This window comes from Lepidochelys kempii, chromosome 1 (genome assembly GCF_965140285.1).
Source record: "Lepidochelys kempii isolate rLepKem1 chromosome 1, rLepKem1.hap1, whole genome shotgun sequence".
NCBI lineage: Eukaryota > Metazoa > Chordata > Testudines > Cheloniidae > Lepidochelys > Lepidochelys kempii.
Genome location: NC_136380.1, coordinates 210,118,922 through 210,138,746, shown reverse-complemented (window position 1 = coordinate 210,138,746; position 19,825 = coordinate 210,118,922). Strand labels below are relative to the sequence as shown.

The 19,825-nt window shown below is 43.0% G+C and overlaps 2 protein-coding genes across 8 annotated transcripts in view; one reads left to right on the top strand and one right to left on the bottom strand.

Moving 5' to 3' along the window:
- Positions 1-17,342, top strand: part of CSTA (cystatin A) — a 56,783-nt gene extending 39,441 nt beyond the window's left edge. For both annotated transcript variants that reach the window (XM_078848680.1, XM_073310754.2), the window contains 3 exons: positions 7,559-7,672; positions 15,111-15,212; positions 17,101-17,342. In XM_078848680.1, coding sequence (XP_078704806.1) covers positions 7,607-7,672; positions 15,111-15,212; positions 17,101-17,235 — 303 coding nt within the window. In that variant the 5' untranslated portion in view covers positions 7,559-7,606 and the 3' untranslated portion in view covers positions 17,236-17,342. The remainder of the gene's footprint in view (positions 1-7,558; positions 7,673-15,110; positions 15,213-17,100) is intronic.
- LOC144929340 (uncharacterized) overlaps positions 1-19,825 on the bottom strand; it is a 94,295-nt gene that overhangs the window by 38,770 nt on the left and 35,700 nt on the right. The window lies entirely within an intron of this gene.

Here is a 19,825-nt window from a genome sequence, read left to right as displayed (position 1 = left end):
AGTACAGCCCATAGGACTCACAAGTGGGAGAAGGTGGTAAATCCCTCCACAGGTGTAATATGCAGCAGGTTATAAAATCCTCAAAACCCTTACACCCTGGTTTGAGGATACAGTTCAGGGAGCAGGGGGTCCCCAGAACAAATTCCCTGACTAACTAACTAAACGATGGTGCACTCTCAAACTCCATGAATGATCCTCAGGTTCGAAGATGACTTTGGACTCCTCAGTCACTGCAGAGGGGCTGATTTCTGCTGGCAGGGATCCTCCTCAGGCAGGAATCAGGCTGTGTGGGTCCCAGGATTTCCCCTCACCACAAAGGGGTGCAGGGCTCAAGGTGTAGATTACACAACTACATTAACATCCAAACTGTAGCCTCCTAGCCCAGCCTCCAGTCACACACTCAGCAGGCAGCTTCCCTGAACTAGCAGACAGAGCAGAGCTGACCATGTGGTGACTGGTCTCACCTAGAGAGCTGGAGGGAGAAATTAGCCTGGCTGGGAAGTTTCCCAGTATATGCTACAAATTGGGAATCATCAGTGGGGAAGGAAAAACCCAGCTGAGGGATCTACTGTCGGGTCCCTAGAGGCCTGTTCTCAGGGGGAACCCTGCATGCAGGCCTGGGACTCACCATCTCCCCACGCAGCCAGTCCCGCCCTTTTCTTGGCCGGCTCCAGACTGACCACCAAATGGCTTCTCCCTAGGAGGGCCTCTCACTCCCTATTGGTTGCTGGGTGGACTCCGAGTCTGCTCTGGCTCCCCCTCCCTACCAGGGACAGTGTGCCTCTCCCAGAGCTGCCCGCAGACAGAGTCCCAGGCATCTACGGAATCTCCTTGGGGGTTACATGTGTATTTCATGATTTTTAATTTTTTTTTTTATATTTTGCTAAATGTGCCAAAAAAGTTATTCATGCAAAATATTAATTAAAGCATTTAAGGCACACTGAATTTTAAGAACATTTTGTTTATATCTACTGCCTCTCAAACACTAAATCAGAGGTTTCTCTCCACTGCTGTTTTTATGTTAATTAAATCCAAGTTACTCATTTTAATTAATCTACATTTCATACTTTAAATTTTTGAAAGAGGTGCATTTTATCTGAACAACAAGGGCATAGTTTGTGGAGAATAAAGTAAAAGTGTTTGTCATAAATATAAAGGGAAGGGTAAACACCTTTAAAATCCCTCCTGGCCAGAGGAAAAATCCTTTCACCTGTAAAGGGTTAAGAAGCTAGGATAACCTCGCTGGCCCCTGACCACAATGACCAATGAGGAGACAAGATACTTTCAAAGCTGGAGGGGGGAGAAACAAAGGGCCTGGGTCCGTCTGGGTAATGCTTTTTGCTGGGGACAGAACAGGAATGGAGTCTTAAAATTTAGTAAGTAATCTAGCTAGATATGCGTTAGATTATGCTTTTTTTAAATGGCTGAGAAAATAAGCTGTGCTGAATGGAATGGATATTCCTGTTTTTGTGTCTTTTTGTAACTTACGGTTTTGCCTAGAGGGATTCTCTGTTTTGAATCTAATTACATTGTAAGGTATTTACTATCCTGATTTTACAGAGGTGATTCTTTTAATTTTTCTTCTATTAAAATTCTTCTTTTAAGAGGCTGAATGCTTTTTTCATTGTTCTTAAGATCCAAGGGTTTGGGACTGTGGTCACTTATGCAAATTGGTAAGGATTTTTATCAAACCTTCCCCAGAAAAAGGGGGGTAAGATTTGGGAGGATTTTGCGGGGAAAGATGTTTCCAAACAAACTCTTTCCCAGTAACTGGTGTTAGACATTTGGTGGTGACAGCGGAAGTCCAAGGGAAAGGGTAAAATAGTTTGTACCTTGGGGAAGTTTTAACCTAAGCTGGTAAAAGTAAGCTTAGGAGGTTTTCATGCAGGTCCCCGCATCTGTACCCTAGCGTTCAGAGTGGGGAAGGAAACTTGACAGTGGTGTTAGCTCTTTTTTTCCACAAATAGTTTAATCTAGGCCTGCATTTAGTCTTGTACATGGTGTAGCCCATAGGGCTAGCTTGCCTTTGCTATATTCACTGCCTTGCCTTCATTATATTTAGCTGCTTTCATTATATTCAGCTGTAATGCAGGAAACCTACAGGCCTGTATCCTGTAAGACATTAGCTAAAGCATAAATTAGCATAAGTGTGGTTAAGTAGGTTGGAACCCTTGGCATAGATTAACAGTTACCTTTAGATTTTGGGAACTAAGGGTATGCTATAAAAAACCCACCTCCACGAGGGGAGTAGCTACCATCACTGGGAGTGTGGCTCCCAGCACTGGTGCACTGTCTACACTGCCACTTTACAGCGCTGAAACTTGCAGCTCTCAGGAGTGCATTTTTTCACACCCCTGAGCGAGAAAGTTGCAGTGCTGTTAAATGGCAGTGTAGACAAGACCTAAGAAGAGCTGCTCGATGGTAGGAGTTAGAATGTTCCAGTAAGTGCTACTGCAAGGAACATGGAAGTAATAACCGCAAATCCGCTTAAGCAAGGGGTGATGGGTATGATCATGAGCTGAAATGGTAGTTACACGTATTAATATAGTAACCTATAGAAGAAGGAGACTTCAACATTAGTAGGATGAGGAAATACAAATAAGGAAAAGGGGAGAAACTCCTACTAAATATGCATTAGACACAGTGGTGTCAGCATAACATATTATAAAAGTTACATCTGAGCCTGTGGGCAGTAGGAGAGCTGTACCCTTGGGAGGTGCCAGAATGATGGCTACTGATGATGAGGGGGAAGGTAATGGTGATGAGGAGGATGATGGCTCACATTTCAGGTTGTCCTGCAAGGGATGGGGTGCGTAGATGGACGTTCTGTAGTCTATCTACCTTGAAGGGGTGGAGTGTTTCTGACTTTGTTAAATGTATTAATTCGTCGTAAATATAGAAGAGTTCCTACAGTGTGAGTGTTGCAACTGTGCACACTGGGGTTCACAACTATATAGTAATTTTAATAATACTGGGCCTGATCTTGAGACAAGGATCTGTCTACCATCAAAGTGACAACTGGGAATTCTTAAGTAATCAACATAAATAATACTAGGGCTGTCGACTAATCGCAGTTAACTCATGTGATTAACTAAAAAATCTAATCATGATTAAAAAAATTAATCACAGTTTCAATTGCACTGTTAAACAATAGAATACCAATTGAAAAGTATTAAATATTTTTGGATGTTTTTCTACATTTTCAAATATATTGATTTCAATTACAACACAGAATACAAAGTTGACCGTGCTCACTTTATATTGTTTGCAAAGAAAATAACAGAACGCCACTAGCCGTCACCTTCAGCCCCCAACTAAAACCTCTCCAACGCATTATCAAGGATCTACAACCTATCCTCAAGGACGACCCATCACTCTCACAAATCTTGGGAGACAGGCCAGTCCTTGCCTACAGACAGCCCCCCCAACCTGAAGCAAATACTCACCAGCAACTACATACCACACAACAGAACCACTAACCCAGGAACCTATCCTTGCAACAAAGCCCGTTGCCAACTGTGTCCACATATCTATTTGGGGCCAATAACATCAACCACACAATCAGAGGCTCGTTCACATGCACATCTACCAATGCGATATATGCCATCATGTGCAAGCAATGCCCCTCTGCCATGTACATTGGTCAAACTGAACAGTCTCTACATAAAAGAATAAATGGACACAAATCAGATGTCAAGAATTATAACATTCATAAACCAGTCGGAGAACATTTCAATCTCTCTGGTCACGTGATTACAGACATGAGAGTTGCGATATTACAATAGAAAAACTTCAAAACCAGACTCCAGCGAGACACGGCTGAATTGGAATTCATTTGCAAATTGGATACAATTAACTTAGGCTTGAATAGAGACTGGGAGTGGTTAAGTCATTATGCAAGGTAACCTATTTCCCCTTGTTTTTTCCTACCTCTCCCCCCGCCCCCTGTTCCTCAGACATTCTTGTTAAACCCTGGATTTGTGCTGGAAATGGCCCACCTTGATTATCATACACATTGTAAGGAGAGTGATCACTTTAGATAAGCTATTACCAGCAGGAGAGTGGGGTGGGGGGAGAGAAAACCTTTTGAAGTGATAAACACCCATTTTTTCATGGTCTGTGTGTATAAAACATCCTCACTGCATTTTCCACTTTATGTATCCGATGAAGTGAGCTGTAGCTCACGAAAGCTTATGCTCAAATAAATTGGTTAGTCTCTAAGGTGCCACAAGTACTCCTTTTCAACTTACAAGTGTTGAATTATGTACAAAAAAATAACTGCGTTCAAAAATAAAACAATGTAAAACTTTAGAGCCTACAAGTCCACTCGGTCCTAGTTCTTGTTCAGCCAATTGCTCAGACAAACAAGTTTGTTTACATTTGCAGGAGACAATGCTGCCCGCTTCTTGTTTACAGTATCGCCTGAAAGTGAGAACAGGCATTCGCATGGCACTGTTGTGGCCGGCAATGCAAGATATTTATGTGCCAGATGCACTGGAGATTCATATGCCCCTTCATGCTTCCACCACCATTGCAGAGGACATGTATCCATGCTGATAACAGGTTCTGATAGATAACCATCCAAAGCAGTGCGGACCAACACATATTCATTTTCATCATCTGAGTCAGATGCCACCGGCAGCAAGGTTGCCTTTCTTTTTTGGTGGTTTGGGTTCTGTAGTTTCTGCACCGGACTGTTGCTCTTTTAAGACTTTCGAAAGCATGCTCCACACCTAGACCCTCTCAAATTGTGGAAGGCACTTCAGATTTTTAAACCTCGACCCAAGGTACCTCGACCCACATTGGTACCTTCTTTGCGTTTTGTCAAATTTGCAGTGAAAGTGTTCTTAAAATGAAGATGTGCTGGGTCATCATTCAAGACTGCTATAAGATGAAATATATGGCAGAATGCGGGTAAAACAGAGCAGAAGACTACAATTCTCCCCCAAGGAGTTCAGTCACAAATTTAATTAACACATTTTTTTTTAAACGAGTGTCGTCAGGATGGAAGCATGTCCTCTAGAATGGTGACCAAAGCATGAAGGGGCGTATGAATGTTTAGCATAACTGGCACGTAAATACCTTGCAATGCCGGCTACAAAGTGCCATGCAAATACCTGTTCTCACTTTCAGGTGTCATTGTAAATAAGAAGTGGGCAGCGTTATCTCCCATAAATGTAAACAATCTTGTTTGTCTTTGAGATTGGCTGAACAAGAAATAGGACCGAGTGGACTTGTAGGCTCTAAAGTTTTACATTGTTTTGTTTTCGAGTGCAGTTATGTAATAAAAAAAAAATCTACATTTGTAAGTTGCACTTACATGATAAAGAGATTACACTACAGTACTCGTATGAGGTGAATTGAAAAATACTATTTCTTTTGTTCACCATTTTTACACTGCAAATATTTGTAACAAACAACAATATAAAGTGAGCACTGTCAACTTTGTATTCTGTGTTGTAATTGAAATCAATATATTTGAAAACGTAGAAAAACATCCAAAAATATTTAATACTTTTCAATTGGTATTCTATTGTTTAACAGTGCAATTAAAACTGTGATTAATTTTTTTAATCATGATTAGTTTTTTTAGTTAATCGCATGAGTTAACTGCGATTAGTCGACAGCCCTAGTATTATTTATGTTGATTACTTAAGAATTCTAGTTGTCACTTTGATGGTAGACAGATCCTTGTCTCAAGATCAGGCCCAGTATTATTAAAATTACTATATAGTTGTGAACCCCAGTGTGCACAGTTGCAACACTCACACTGTAGGAACTCTTCTATATTTACGACGAATTTATTAATACATTTAGCGAAGTCACAAACACTCCATCCCATCAAGGTAGATAGACTACAGAACGTCCATTTGAACATCCATCTACGCGCCCCATCCCTTGCAGGACAACCTGAAATGTGAGCCATCATCTTCCTCATCACCATCACCTTCCCCCTCATCATCAGTAGCCAATTTCCAGCCATTGGCTCATTTTATCCTTTTCTCTGGTAGGCTGAAGAGCCAATTGTCAACTCTTTGTTCCCCATGTAGGTACTCATACACTGTAAGTTAGAGGGGTGTGTGTGTGTCTGTGAATGCTGAAAAACAAGTATAAATGTGTGCGCGCCTTTTCTATAAAACTAGCTTGAGTGTATGCTTATAGCAGTTTATCTATACAAGATGGCTTGAATGTATGCTTAATTGTTTTGGGAAGGAGGACAGATGGGTGGATGTTGGTGTTGTGTGTTGAAGGGGATGAGCAGCATCCTTATCTCAAAAGTAATCAGCTGTTTTACATAAATAGTTCAAACGAAATCTTCATTTTGTCTACGGTCGGGTGTATTAACCAATTTTACATTCTTAGATTTATAGGCTGTGTATACGTGCGTGTTTGTAGCATAAAATAATGCTGAAAAACAAGTATGAACATGTGCGTGTGTGTCGGTGACTTATCTATATAATAATATAGAATTATTTTGAATGTATCCTTACAATGGTTTATCTATAAAATAGTCTACAAGTTGGCTTGAATGTATGCTTAATTGCTTTGGGAAATAGAGCAGGGTGGGGTGTGGAGGCATGAGTGGTGCTTTGTGTGTTGTACGTTTTGCTGAAAACTTTTTTATTTTATTTGTCCTTCAAACACTGTACTAAAATTAAGAGCCTCTAATACAATTTAAGCCAATAGGTGCTAATTTTCAATAAATACAAAAGGCTGTGAAGAACTACATTACTTTAAGTAGGAATAAGGGAAATTGTTCTAAAGATTAGGCATATCTTTCATTGGGGTCTATCTGCCAGTTTTTAAAGACAAATGCGAAAGGAATAATGTAGAAAAAGGAAATTTTATTCCTGGTGCAAAATTAGAAACAAGACTAATTGCTAAATGGACGTAGGTTTTGTAAAAAGTTTGATAAAGAATCTACATGCATGCTCATTTTGGAGGGTGGGTCATATTTCTTCAAATAAAAGGTAAAACACAAGGAAAAGAAGGGGTTAAGGTGGCAGCATGTGCCAGCATTCTTACCTCTGTCCTTTCAACAGTCAGAAAACCTTTCAGTTTTGTAATAAACAATAGAGAAATAAAAGAATTAAAGAGTGCTACGTTTGCACTTAGGGATAAACCAGAATTGCTGCAATGAAACCAGGGGAGAATGTGTGGTAATTTTAAGGCAAATATTGGGAAATATTTGGGTGTAGCTCAGTGTTCACAATCACTTCCCTAAGCACAAAGAGTCACACCCCAATTAGAGGTGTTGAAACTGGTGATGAGTCAAGAAATTGCCAGACCAGCCTGAACCAACTACCATAATTAATAGGGGTAGGGGAGTTATTTGTTTTCTGCTTTTCTGGTCTCCACAGAGCACTATTCACATAATGATATTTAAAGAACTCTCTCTCACTATTGACAATATTGCATTTTTTTAAATGTTTTGTTCCTTTCTTCCCTCCTCTCCCCTCACAAGGCTGACAATGGTAAACTCCTCCTATACAAACCACATGACTGTGTGACTATATAATATCAGATGTCTGACTATTCTTGGTCACATTTGCTCTAGATTTTGCTTGTCAGAGTTTCCAAACATCCTAAGAAGTTATTTGCCACTATGATGCCTGGAGGCTTAACCGAGACCAAACCCGCGACTCCAGAAATCCAAGAGATTGCTGACCAGGTGAGTTGCATCCCATGAAAGATGCAAAACAGAAACTAGTAGCACAAAAGCAAATTCCAGAGAGATTATGGAATGAAGCTAAAATTTACTTTAAAATCGAACAAGAAGCATTGTAAATGGAAGCCCTCTTGATTGATTAGAAGCATGTAGTATGTGGCATGGAAAAATTGCTAAAGAAGTGACTGCACGGACTCCAGTCCAGGAAATTCTTCGATTTGTATCTGCCAATGCCAGAAGTGACCATGTAGTCTGACCTCCTGTATAGCATAGGCATAGAACTTTTCATTCTTTTAATCCATTTAAGGTGGCCATGTTAATTTTGTATTGTTCTAGCTTTTTAATCAAAATGTCATGCGGCACCAAGTATAATGCCATAGAGTAATCTATTACATCAACGGTGTTGCCTTTTATCAACCACATTTATAATCTCATCAAAAAAGATTTCAAATCCGTTTGAAAGGATCTATTTTCCATACATCCCCATTGATTGGCTGGCATTAAGTATAGTGATTTCCTTTAATTCATTATTAATCAAGACCTGAATCAGCTGCTCCAATTTCTTACTCGAGATCAGTGTCAGACTGGCAGGCCTATAATTACCTGGGTTACCCCATTTATCCTTTTTAAATAGTAGCACATTAGCTTTCTTCCAGTCTTCTGCTATTCTGCTTTTCAGTCTTCTGGGAGCTCTAGAGACATTTATGGCTGTGTTGCAGATAGAACTATATGAAAGACAGCAAGCTCTAGTGGTCAGTACGGGCACCTGAAGCTGAGTCTACACTGCCTAATTAACCACCAGTACAGTTCCACGGGTAGTAGCAGCGGTAGAAGCACCTGTGTAGACAGGGTTTTAAATGTCTTTACAACTGTGTCATCAAACCCTGATCTGTACAGAACTGGCTGACAGGGCAGTAAAAATATCATTGTTCTGCCTACACTGGTACTTGTGTACTTGGGCTCATGGAGCTGCACCGGCGGTGAATCGGAGGTCCCATTTGCTAATGCAGAGCAGGCCAGGGAGTCAGGCTTTTGTTCCTATTGCCAGGGCTAGCTCTAGGGTCCCATTACTGGGGGGGCAGAGGAGGAGAGTGGGTATTTCGGGGGCCCTGTAAACAAATAACCTTCTAGAAGTCCAGAAGCTAGTTGGATCCCTGGAAAATCGTGGATTTTAAGAGTGTAAGAAAGTCAGTATTTTCCTGTGATTTATAACTTTGGCCTTTCTGACAATGATTTAGGGCCCCTTGAAGGTTATTTGGGCTGGGGGGTGAGGGGGAAATGTCCTGGGCCTGCCTGGCTCTGCTGTGGACTCACTGTGAGACCCTGGTCAAATCACATGGCCTCTTTGTGCTTCAATTTCTTCAGCTGTAAAATGGAGGGGGGCAGCGGAGGATAACACTTCCCTTCCGCACATGGGGACTGTTAATTCCTATTTGTAAGGCACATTGAGATTCTTCCTCGAAAGGCACTATAGAACTACAAAATATTACTGCTGTTGTGTGTATGCTCACTGTAGAAAAGTAACAGATGGTCTGTGTCCAAAAAAATCTTAGAATCCAAGTTTAAATGTGCTCCCAGCATGTGTCCAGAAATGAGGCCACAATTCTTAGTTTTCAATGGACGCAAATATGGCGCAAAAGGTGAATCTTCAAGTCAGATTCTGCTTTCATTCACACGGGTCAATTGAGGTTCCAAAATTGACTCCCCTGTTAAGTGAGAGCAGAGTGTCGCCTCTGGAGGGCAGATATGTACGATTTCTGAACTACTTTCAGGAAAGTGTCATGTATTTGGAATGATTTAAAGCAGCAGTTCTCAACCTGGGGGGCTGAAAGCAGGCTTCAGGGGGTCTGCCTAAATAAACCAGAGACAGGGCTGGCATTAGACTTGCTGGGGCCCAGGGCAGAAAGCCAAAGCCCAAGCCCTGCCACCCGGGGCTGAAGCCGAAGCCTGAGCAACTTAGCTTTGCAGGGCCCCCTGTGGCCTGGGGTCCCAAGCAATTGGCCTGGTTGCCACCCCCTACCGCTGGCCCTGGCTCTTAATCTACTGGATATGCAGACAAACAGTTGTGGCACACCGTGGGCTGTGGAATTTTTATAGCATGCTGGGGGGGCCTCAGAAAGGAAAAGGTTGAGAACCCCTCATTTAAAGCACTCGTCTGTTCAGTGATCTTTTAAACATGTAAATACAATTATTCATTGCTCTTTATTTTCTAAAAGGTGAAACTTTTACCTTGTGCTTAGATCTGTGTGTGCCTTGGAGAGGTAGATTTTGAATAGTACTTGGCATTTGTGCGTCACCTGGGAACTCCATGGTATTTCTTAGCAACAGAGAGCATCTGACTACCAGACTGCTGATGAGAAGACGCGTGGTGGCTCTCACCCCACCCTTCATGCATCCTTTTATGGAAAGGGAAAGTGGCTGCCAGCAGAAAAATGTCATTGCCGATTGGCTTAAATACATGAATTGCCTTTGACTAGATGCTTTTAAAGAAATGGTCAAAGTTCCCAGTTAGCTAATGAATGAAGCACAATGGATTGTGGTTGGTGCCCTGGGACTGGTAGTCATGAGACAGATGTGATTCCTGTGTCAGCCACAGACTCATTGTGTGGCCTGACTTTGGGGAAGTCACTTCAGTGCTCTCTGCCTCAGTTTCCCCACCTACAATGCTGCCATTATATTGGATTTCATTGTAGTATCCAAATGCTCCTAAAAGAGGCTCCAAAGCAGACAATTAAAATCACAGCAAAGGGAAATGATGCTCTGCCAAAAGCTCTTCTGAGAGAAAAGGATTTTAGCCCTGATTTCCTCAGCAGGTACAAGGCACTTTACATCTGGCAATCTGAAAGCACAAATCCCAAGCAGAGATGGGCACCTCTCTCCAGCCTGTCAGTCAGGTGCCTAAGTACCTTTGTAGATCTGGGCCCTATGCCCTGCCCCTCTTCTCTCCATTTTACTTTTGGCCAGCTTAGATGGCTCCCCACTCTGCCTGCTGGCTTCTGGCAATCCCTTTCTTAAGCAATTAAGTCTCCCCATACAATCCAGGGGGAACCTGGGTGCCTAACTCGGGGCTAAGAATTACACTAGTCAGCAGGGTGCCTAAGATCCCTGGTGAAACCTAGCCCCAGAAGCCCTAGCCCTATCAATTTTGGAGAGGTTTTCTTGTAGCATTGTTGACCCCTGAGTGATACCTTCATTTCTGTCCTAATCCTAGCTGAGTCCAGAAACAACAACCAACCATACATTTGTTCAGGAATGTATTACTTATTAAATAGGCATGAGCCAAGGGCTTCAAACTGTCCATCTGGGGACTAGGCAGCTGGCTGCTTGACCTCCCTTGAAGGGGTGGGCCCTTTCAATAAATAACTGATGGGTAAATAGTGCTTGGAGGTTGGGAAGGTCATGAATGGTGGGGGTGGAGGATGACAGTTTATTTGTCTGAGACAAGGACAGCTGGTGCTGAGGGGACACTTAACTCAACACTTCCAAAGAAGTGGGACGCCTGGGTGTAGTGTGGTGAATCAGCAGAAAGGAAAGGCTCCATGGGAACTGGGAGAATAGTTCATCAAGAGTGGGTGTATTGGGATTTTGGGAGGAGTGTAGCGATTGCAGCATTTGGGTTGAGAGTGGCAGCCTGTGACGCACTGGAACAGCTGCTCCAGAGTTGACACTCAAGCAGAAGATGCTGCATCAGTGTGAAAGAGCAAGGCAGGGGGGCCCCCTATGAGTCATACCACAGAACTGAACTCTGACCAACAACCTCTGCTGCGTGGATGGAGTAAGATATTCAGACAGTGAGGCCTGAGGACCCCAACTTTTTTTTTTTTTAACTGTCCCACAAAAGATAAACTGAGAACGACTCTGAGCTGTTGAGTGAGCCGAGGGTATTTGTCCTTTTCTGGCAGCCTTAGTAAATTAGTATTTCTTTTGTGCTGGGTGTCAGAGGTTTTTGGGACCCATTAGCTGTTGCAGTCCATGCTGCCTCACAGCTGAAGTCTCTTGAATGCTTTCCTCTGAGACACAGAATATCTGAATCTGAGAAGGGCTGATGTACCAGAGCACTCCAAAAAGAAAAGGAGGACTTGTGGCACCTTAGAGACTAACAAATTTATTTGAGCATAAGCTTTCGTGAGCTACAGCTCACTTCATCGGATGCATTCAGTGGAAAATACAGTGGGGAGATTTATATACATAGAGAACATGAAACAATGGGTGTTACCATACACACTGTAACGAGAGTGATCAGGTAAGGTGAGCTATTAACAGCAGGAGAGCGGGGGGCGGGGGAAGTGATAATCGAGGTGGGCCATTTCCAGCAGTTGACAAGAACATCTGAGGAACAGTGAGGGGTAGAGGGGGGAAGAAACATGGGGAAATAGTTTTACTTTGTGTAATGACCCATCCACTCCCAGTCTCTATTCAAGCCTAAATTAATTATATCCAGTTTGCAAATTAATTCCAATTCAGCAGTCTCTCGTTGGAGTCTGTTTTTGAAGTTTTTTGTTGAAGAATTGCCACTTTTAGGTCTGTAATCGAGTGACCAGAGAGGTTGAAGTGTTCTCCAACTGGTTTTTGAATGTTATAATTCTTGACGTCTGATTTGTGTCCATTTATTCTTTTACGTAGAGACTGTCCAGTTTGACCAATGTACATGGCAGAGGGGCATTGCTGGCACATGATGGCATATATCACATTGGTAGATGTGCAGGTGAACGAGCCTCTGATAGTGTGGCTGATGTGATTAGGCCCTATGATGGTGTCCCCTGAATAGATATGTGGACACAGTTGGCAACGGGCTTTGTTGCAAGGATAGGTTCCTGGGTTAGTGGTTCTGTTGTGTGGTGTGTGGTTGCTGGTGAGTATTCACTTAAGGTTGCGGGGGGCTGTCTGTAAGCAAGGACTGGCCTGTCGCCCAAGATCTGTAAGAGTGATGGGTCATCCTTCAGGATAGGTTGTAGATCTCACTCCAATGACCCCATCAGGTGAGTGTAATCACAATAGTCTCAGGGAAAATTTTAAGAAGTCACTTGATTGTGACAGATATGACACTCACCTGCAATATCCTGGACAAAGCATATTGAATTAAGTTAGTATTATAGGAGTTCATTGAATTAAAAATGCAAACATTTATGTATGATTGAGGGATTGTACATAATTCAATGGGGGAGGGGAACCATAGCCCTCTAGGAACTAAGAACAGTGTGGGGAGGTGAGGCAAATTAATTCAAATTATAACACGACCTGGAGAGATACTTGTATTTACTGGTTAAAAGGATTTTTAGATAAATAGTTTAAACTGACTTGGGGCCTTTTTTCTGATCCAGCAAATGGTCAGGACCTTCTGTCCAATCCTTGTGGAAAGCTTGGAAAGACTTAACCTACCAGAGCCCTAGGTTGGAGCTTGGGTGACCTCTGGTAAATTTTTTAGCATGTGTACATTTTTATTGAGTTAATGTTTCCTGTGTAATGCTTTTACCTTAAGAATAAATGTGCTTGCTTAGAAAGATCTGTGCGATAACCTGTCACTGCTGGTACTCCGTGTTCAGAGCCTGTGGAGAGAGAGCCACACAGACGCTGGCCTGTTTAGGCAGTGTGGCTTGCTGGAGATATCACCGTGTAGATTAGGAAGCTGTGCAGCCTGAACTCCCTGGCCAGGAGGGAGAGAGACATGCACCTTTGCCCAAGAGAGGTGATGCCTGAAAAGCTGGGGGCCTCCGCTTGGTGGACACAAGGGGGGACTGCAGGTGCAGTTGCCCTGAACTGTGATAGTGGGTACTTAGCCTTTGAGAAGGTCATTGATAATGTCACTGTCAATTCACTGATGAGCCCCAAACTTCCCTTCCCTTCAGATGTATGTTATCATGGGGAAACACTCCTTGTTCTACATCATATTTTTGAAGTACTGGCACTGAATAAATTTTAAAAATCCACGGCGTTTAAAGTTGTTCCCCTGCATAAACTCATCTACCCAAACCTGCCTCCAGCACAAGGGAGTCTTGCCTTTGCCAGCTGGGTGTTAGCTCCCTAACACAACCAGCCTGTCAACCACTCAGCCACTCTCCTCTGGGCTGTACGAGCCCTGCCTTTGCCCTGCAGATTGAACATAGGTGCACCCCAGCCTCCGAGTCCCTTTGAAGTGTCCCCTTGTGGTATCCAGCCCCTGATCCCTGGACACCACAGAAATTCCAGTTCCTCCACTCCAAAAGGAACAGTGGACTCCAGGTTTACCTTAGATCACAGCTCTTGTGGCACACCCAACACTTCAGTTCACTTCCAGTAAAACAAAAGAAAATGTATTTAAGATGAAATGGAAACAAGTGTGAGTAATGGAAACAGATGGTTCCATATTAACTGCAAACTAGGGCCTACAGTTAAGTTACCTTTCCTGTCTAATCATGTAGATTCTTAGCCCACAGTTCAGTCTTTTGCTGCACTTACTAGCCCCAAGGAGCCAGGACCCAATCTTTCATGAAGGAGCCTCCTTAGTCAATGCATATAGAGCATCTTTCTCCACCCTGTGATACACCAAATCAGTCTTTTGTCTTTATTCAGCAAACATGCCATGTCCTATTATTCCTTTTCACATTCAAGTGGTTTCAGTGCTTAGTTTGTCTTTGATGGTTTTTTCAATTGATTTTTCTGGGTTGGTGCCAAGGCAGACAATGAGTAATGCAATACATAATTGGCTAGCCCAGGATGGGTGACAACTCCCTCCTGCTTGAATTGTCCGTCACCGAGACATATTATTCCCTTGTCACTCACTTTCCCTCCAAGACCGCCATAAAGGCATAAGTTTCAATACAGTTACATTGTTCTTTAAATATCACCCATACACACATCTCACACTGATTGTGGGTTTGATAAGTTACAAGTTTTCAACAGAGACCTCACATGCTAACCTTCATGGGTGAATACCATGAAAGCAGTGTGTTAGGTGTAGTGAGTTTGTCAGGTCTAGACAGGAGTTGCTTGTAGAGAACAGCGAACCTTTTGCCAGTTGGCAGCAATGGGCCTCTGTATCACAGTGACCAAGTATCATGCGATGGCATACTGGAGGCGGTGCCTCCTTTAAGAGGGAGCTGGGTCAGACAGACTCTGAGGTCAGTGGATGGACAGGTGTTTTGGGGGAGATGTTTGCAGAAAACAGGAGCTTCAGGTGAGAGATATTTCAGGTAAAGCCAGGCAGCAATCCTAGTTTTCACAGGGGTGTGAAGCCTGGCTGCAAGGAACTGTGGAGCCTAGGGAATAAGGCTGCAAGATCTGAGTTGAGTTGAATTGTTTGTTAATAACATTTCCCTTCTTTGGGCCTTGCTTATGTGCTGCATGTCAGTCTATGTGCATTCTTTGGGAAGCTGAGAAGAAGAAACTGAGGCCGTAGACATACAATGAGAAGGGGGTTTGCTGACCCCATTACACCACCTAACCCTCTTTCTTTTTTCTACAGGTGAAGCCACAGCTGGAAGAGAGAGAGAACAAGACGTATCCAGTCTTTGTAGCCATAAAATATAAAAGTCAGGTGGTTGCTGGAACAAACTACTTCATTAAGGTCAGTACTCAACAAAATCCCCCACTTCTTCCATCATTGCATAAGTGTTCTAATTGAAGAAGAACATAGGTATAATTCTGAGTGCCTTAAAGCAAGATGTTCAAATAGTGAGCAAACGTTGCAGGAAAGGGTTCCAATATGACCTTTTAATCAAGGTAGGGATTACTTCCTGTTGGATGCGATTTTGCAACAAAAATAGAAAAGATAAACAGCTTGTTTTGTGAATCTCATTTAAATCTGATCTTAGTATTTATAAAGCATGAGTCCCACTCTTTCAGGTAAAAGAAAAGGAGGACTTGTGGCACCTTAGAGACTAACCAATTTATTTGAGCATAAGCTTTCGTGAGCTACAGCTCACCTTAGCTGTAGCTCACGTAGCTCACGAAAGCTTATGCTCAAATAAATTGGTTAGTCTCTAAGGTGCCACAAGTCCTCCTTTTCTTTTTGCGGATACAGACTAACACGGTTGCTACTCTGAACTCTTTCAGCTGTATATTGTAAAATTTTAGGATTGCCAAGAGGGCGATCTCCGTTCAAGACTCTCCAACTGCTTTCTCAGCTCTCACCCTTAGAGCTGGCCTTAGGTGTTGTTTGGGCAGGCGGGCAAAACAATGGCTTTTTCATCCTGCCATCTCCAGGCCCTGAGAGGACATAGAATCCTCTTCACCATGATCAGCCCAGTAGGCACACGGCCAGCCTGGGGATTTTGGGGAGTGTTACTGAGAGGATTCTGTGGTATACACCTCAAACTCCTCTGAGCAATTTTAAAAACAGTATGTGTGTTTGTTTGGGAGTGGAACAGTGGAACAGCTTCAATAAGCGAGACAGAGAAACCGCCTCTTGAATACCTCATAGCCTACTGGTTAGAGCACTCTACTGAGAGGCAGGAGACCCCAATCAACTCCCTTCTGCACCTCAAATGAGGATGATATTGAACCCAGGTCTTCCATATCTCACCTGAGTACCCCCAACCACTTGGACTAAAAGTTATAAGGTGGGACACCACCATCTCCTCCTCTGGCCATTTTGCAAATCTCTCTCCCCCCAAAAATCAAAAATAATCAATTTGGAAATATTGCAACAGTTTGTCAGGATTTCCAAACAAATATTTTTTGATTTGAGAGACAGTCAAAATTCACAAAAACTCACAAATAGTTTTGGTAGATTTGAAACTGCATTTTTTTTGGTGAATAAAATATTTGTCTGAAAAATCTTCACCCAGCCCCGTGAGGGTGTTGGCTTGCTTCACCCCAGCATTCAGCTTTCTTTGCCCCCTCCCCCAGTGTCTTTGCCTACAGCTCTGGCCTTCCTCGGGTGAATAGGATTAACTCTTTCACTGCCAGCCTAGGCATGGGATCTGAGTGAAGTCAATGAGACTTTGCCTTAGGAAAGAAAAACTGATAGTTAAACCCAAACGTTTTCAATCAGATTTTTGTAGAGCAAACTCTCATTTACTTCACTCAGATACCCAAGGTTATGTGCAAAAGCAGAAGATGAAGGGGTTGAGTGGGAAGGATAACTTTGAGGTATGAAGAATATGACCTAAATTCTGGCCAGGCATAAATAGGTGCAACTCCTGGAGAAACCAGTGGAAGTGACACCTTCTTATGGCAGGGCTGAATTTGGCCTTGTGAGATCAGGGATAAAATTTCGATTTCTGCTGATCACCAGGAACACCCTAATTTGGACACACAAGCCTGTTTCTGCTCACACATGTGCTATGAAATGGGATAGTCTCTACAGACCAGGTTTAGGGTATTGAATGATACCGTGTGTGATTTAATTTTTACTTTGTAGCTATTCAAAGGTTCAGCACTTCATCTCCCCAAAACATCCCTTCATGAGAATCTGCTTAGTCCATGGCTGTCCCATTCTCCTTGTCTTTCAGGTCTCCATCAGCAACAGCACCGATGAGTGTGTACACTTGAAGGTGTTCCAAAGCCTGCCTTATCAGAACAATGGGCCCAGTCTTACCAGCTATGAGACTGGCAAAACCAAAAATGATCCACTGAGCGATTTTTAATGAGATGCTTGGGATGGGCTCTTCTGTTGCTCTTTCTGCAGACTCCCAGCTCGTACCGCCAGTGCCAATACATGGATGAAAATAAAATGAATCTGATTTTGAAAACTAAGTTTGTGTTTCCATGTTGCATGTAACAGAAGGTCTGTCTTGATTCCAGCAGTAAATAACTGCGGCTAACTTAGAAAAGGCCTCCAAGGAAATGTGCTGGATCTACCCAAATACCAATGGTTCAGCACTGCATCTCCCCAAAAATGCTTCCATTAGCATCTGCTTAGTCCATGAGCTTGACTGTCCCATTTCTCCAGGTTTGCTGCTTTCTGCTAATGAGAGTACTAATGTAGAGAACTAGAAGAATTCTTCAGCCAACTCCACCTCAAGTAAATCTTTCACAGCAAAGACGCCACCCACACCTACCACATCCCCACTGACAGTCACAAGAAAACAAGTCATCTGAATGGACACCCTACAGTGAAGAAAAGCACCCAGTGGATCATTACATCAATTGCTTCAGGGAAAAAAATCAACTGTGAAATCCTCAGACATGCATTACATCAGGGCTGGCCAAACTTACTGACTCTCCAAGCTGCATACAACAATCTTCAGCCCCACAGGAGGTGCCTGCCAGGGCCCAGTGTTTCAGCCCCGCTCCTCTTGAAGCCCTGAGACACCTCCATCTCCCTGCTGCAAGGCAGCGGTCCCAAGGTCCCTGTCTCTCCCCTCTCCCCCTCTGGTAGGTGGAGAATGGGGGGGTGGGGGGATCTGTGAGCTGCACTTTAACAGTAAAAGAGCCACATGTGACTCACAAGCCAGTTTGGCCACCCCTGCATTACGTCCACTGCAGTCTCTGTACCACCCAGGGGATAGTCCCTGAAATCCAGCCACCAGATAATGATCAAACCCATAGACGAAGGGGGCACTATTGTAGTCCTTAATCATGATAACTGTGTCAACAAGATCAACAGACAAGTCTCTGACACCACCTACAAGAAAGAACTAAAAAAAGACCCCACACCATAATTCACACAGGAACTTAAAGAAACTATCAAATCTTTTCCCAAATAACTCTTTTAATCAAATAATGTGGGGGTGCAGAGACACACAGGGACAGGGGCAGATGTGCCTGACTGAATGGGAGAGGCTTGGGGTCAGTCAGGGTCTGCATGGGAGAAGGCTCCCCAACTCTGTAACAATCCCCCCCCCACCCTCCAGAAAAGAAACTATTCCATACTTCTCCCACCCGCACCTAAAAGCACTCCAGGTTCACTCCCAGGCTCCTTCCCTTTCTCTCAGCTCATCCATTACCCCTGACTCCCCCAAGCCTTTGCACTGCTTCTGAGGGGGGCGGGAAATACGTTCCTGTAGTTTAAATGAAATACTTAAAGTTCTGTATTGATATGCTTAGTAAGGATTCTATTTGTCAAAAAAAAATTCCTGAATCTTTTTATTTGTCTGTATTGTTACGGACATACTTGCTGACAGAAACTGGCATGATTATATTGTGATATTTTGATAATTAATATATGCAGAATTGTAAAATACTGTGTGCAGAATTTTAAATTTTCTGGCACAGAATACTCCCAGGAGCATAGTAGACAAAGCCACCATATCACCTCTAGGCAATCACTCCATATCCGATCTTTCAAAACTCATTCTCGAAGGAAACCTGCACAACACCTTCAAAGGATGAGCCTGGGAACTTACATTTATAATGCTACTAGAAGCTAAAGACCATGGATTTAATAGGGACATTAATTTCATGTCTTATCACAACAATTTGGAACAGCACCTGCCTGCTAACTCTTTTTGGCCTACTTCAAACTCCTTTTACATAACCGTCTAACCTTTATTGCCCACTTCATTTCAAGTGGCCTCCTAAGACATGCATTACCTTTATGCTTAATAATAACGGTCCCAACTTGTATTTAGATTAGACACTCTGATTTTTTTTCTTTCCCTTGACTCATTAGCTCGAAAGCTTGTACCATCTATCAACAGAAGTTGGTCCAGTAAAATATATGACTTCACCTACTTTGTCTCTCTCATATCCTGGGAGCAACATGGCTACAACAAGGCTGCAAATACAAATTAAAAGTTGACAATGTCTCTTTTAACATACAAGCTCAAAATGCCCAAATACAAGTGTGGGAATTGTTGCTATAGTGTAAATTTCCCGTTTGCGGGATGGAAGAATTCTCTCAATCAGTGCAGTAAATACATTCTTCTGTGATGCAAAGCAAACACACTTGAACCTTATGTGAATGTGCAACTTGATGCTCCGAGTGACGTCAATACACCAGTATATAAACTGCACTGAGGTATTTATGATCTCCTTGATGCTTCCAGGGATACCAGTGCCACCTACACATTCAAATGTGCTGTCTTATATCCTAAGCAGCTGTCTATTTCAAGACCCTAAGCCCTTGATCTGGAGTCCACATCTTGGTGTGTAGCTAAAGAATGACACATAACGTACTGTGCTGGGCTCCCTCTCCCCCGTTAGGTGAGCTGCAGGTTGGTGGGGTTTGAGAGAGACACTGGTGGAAGAGAGGGAAATATAGTGTTGATTTGAGTGGTGGCCCCTGTTGCCATC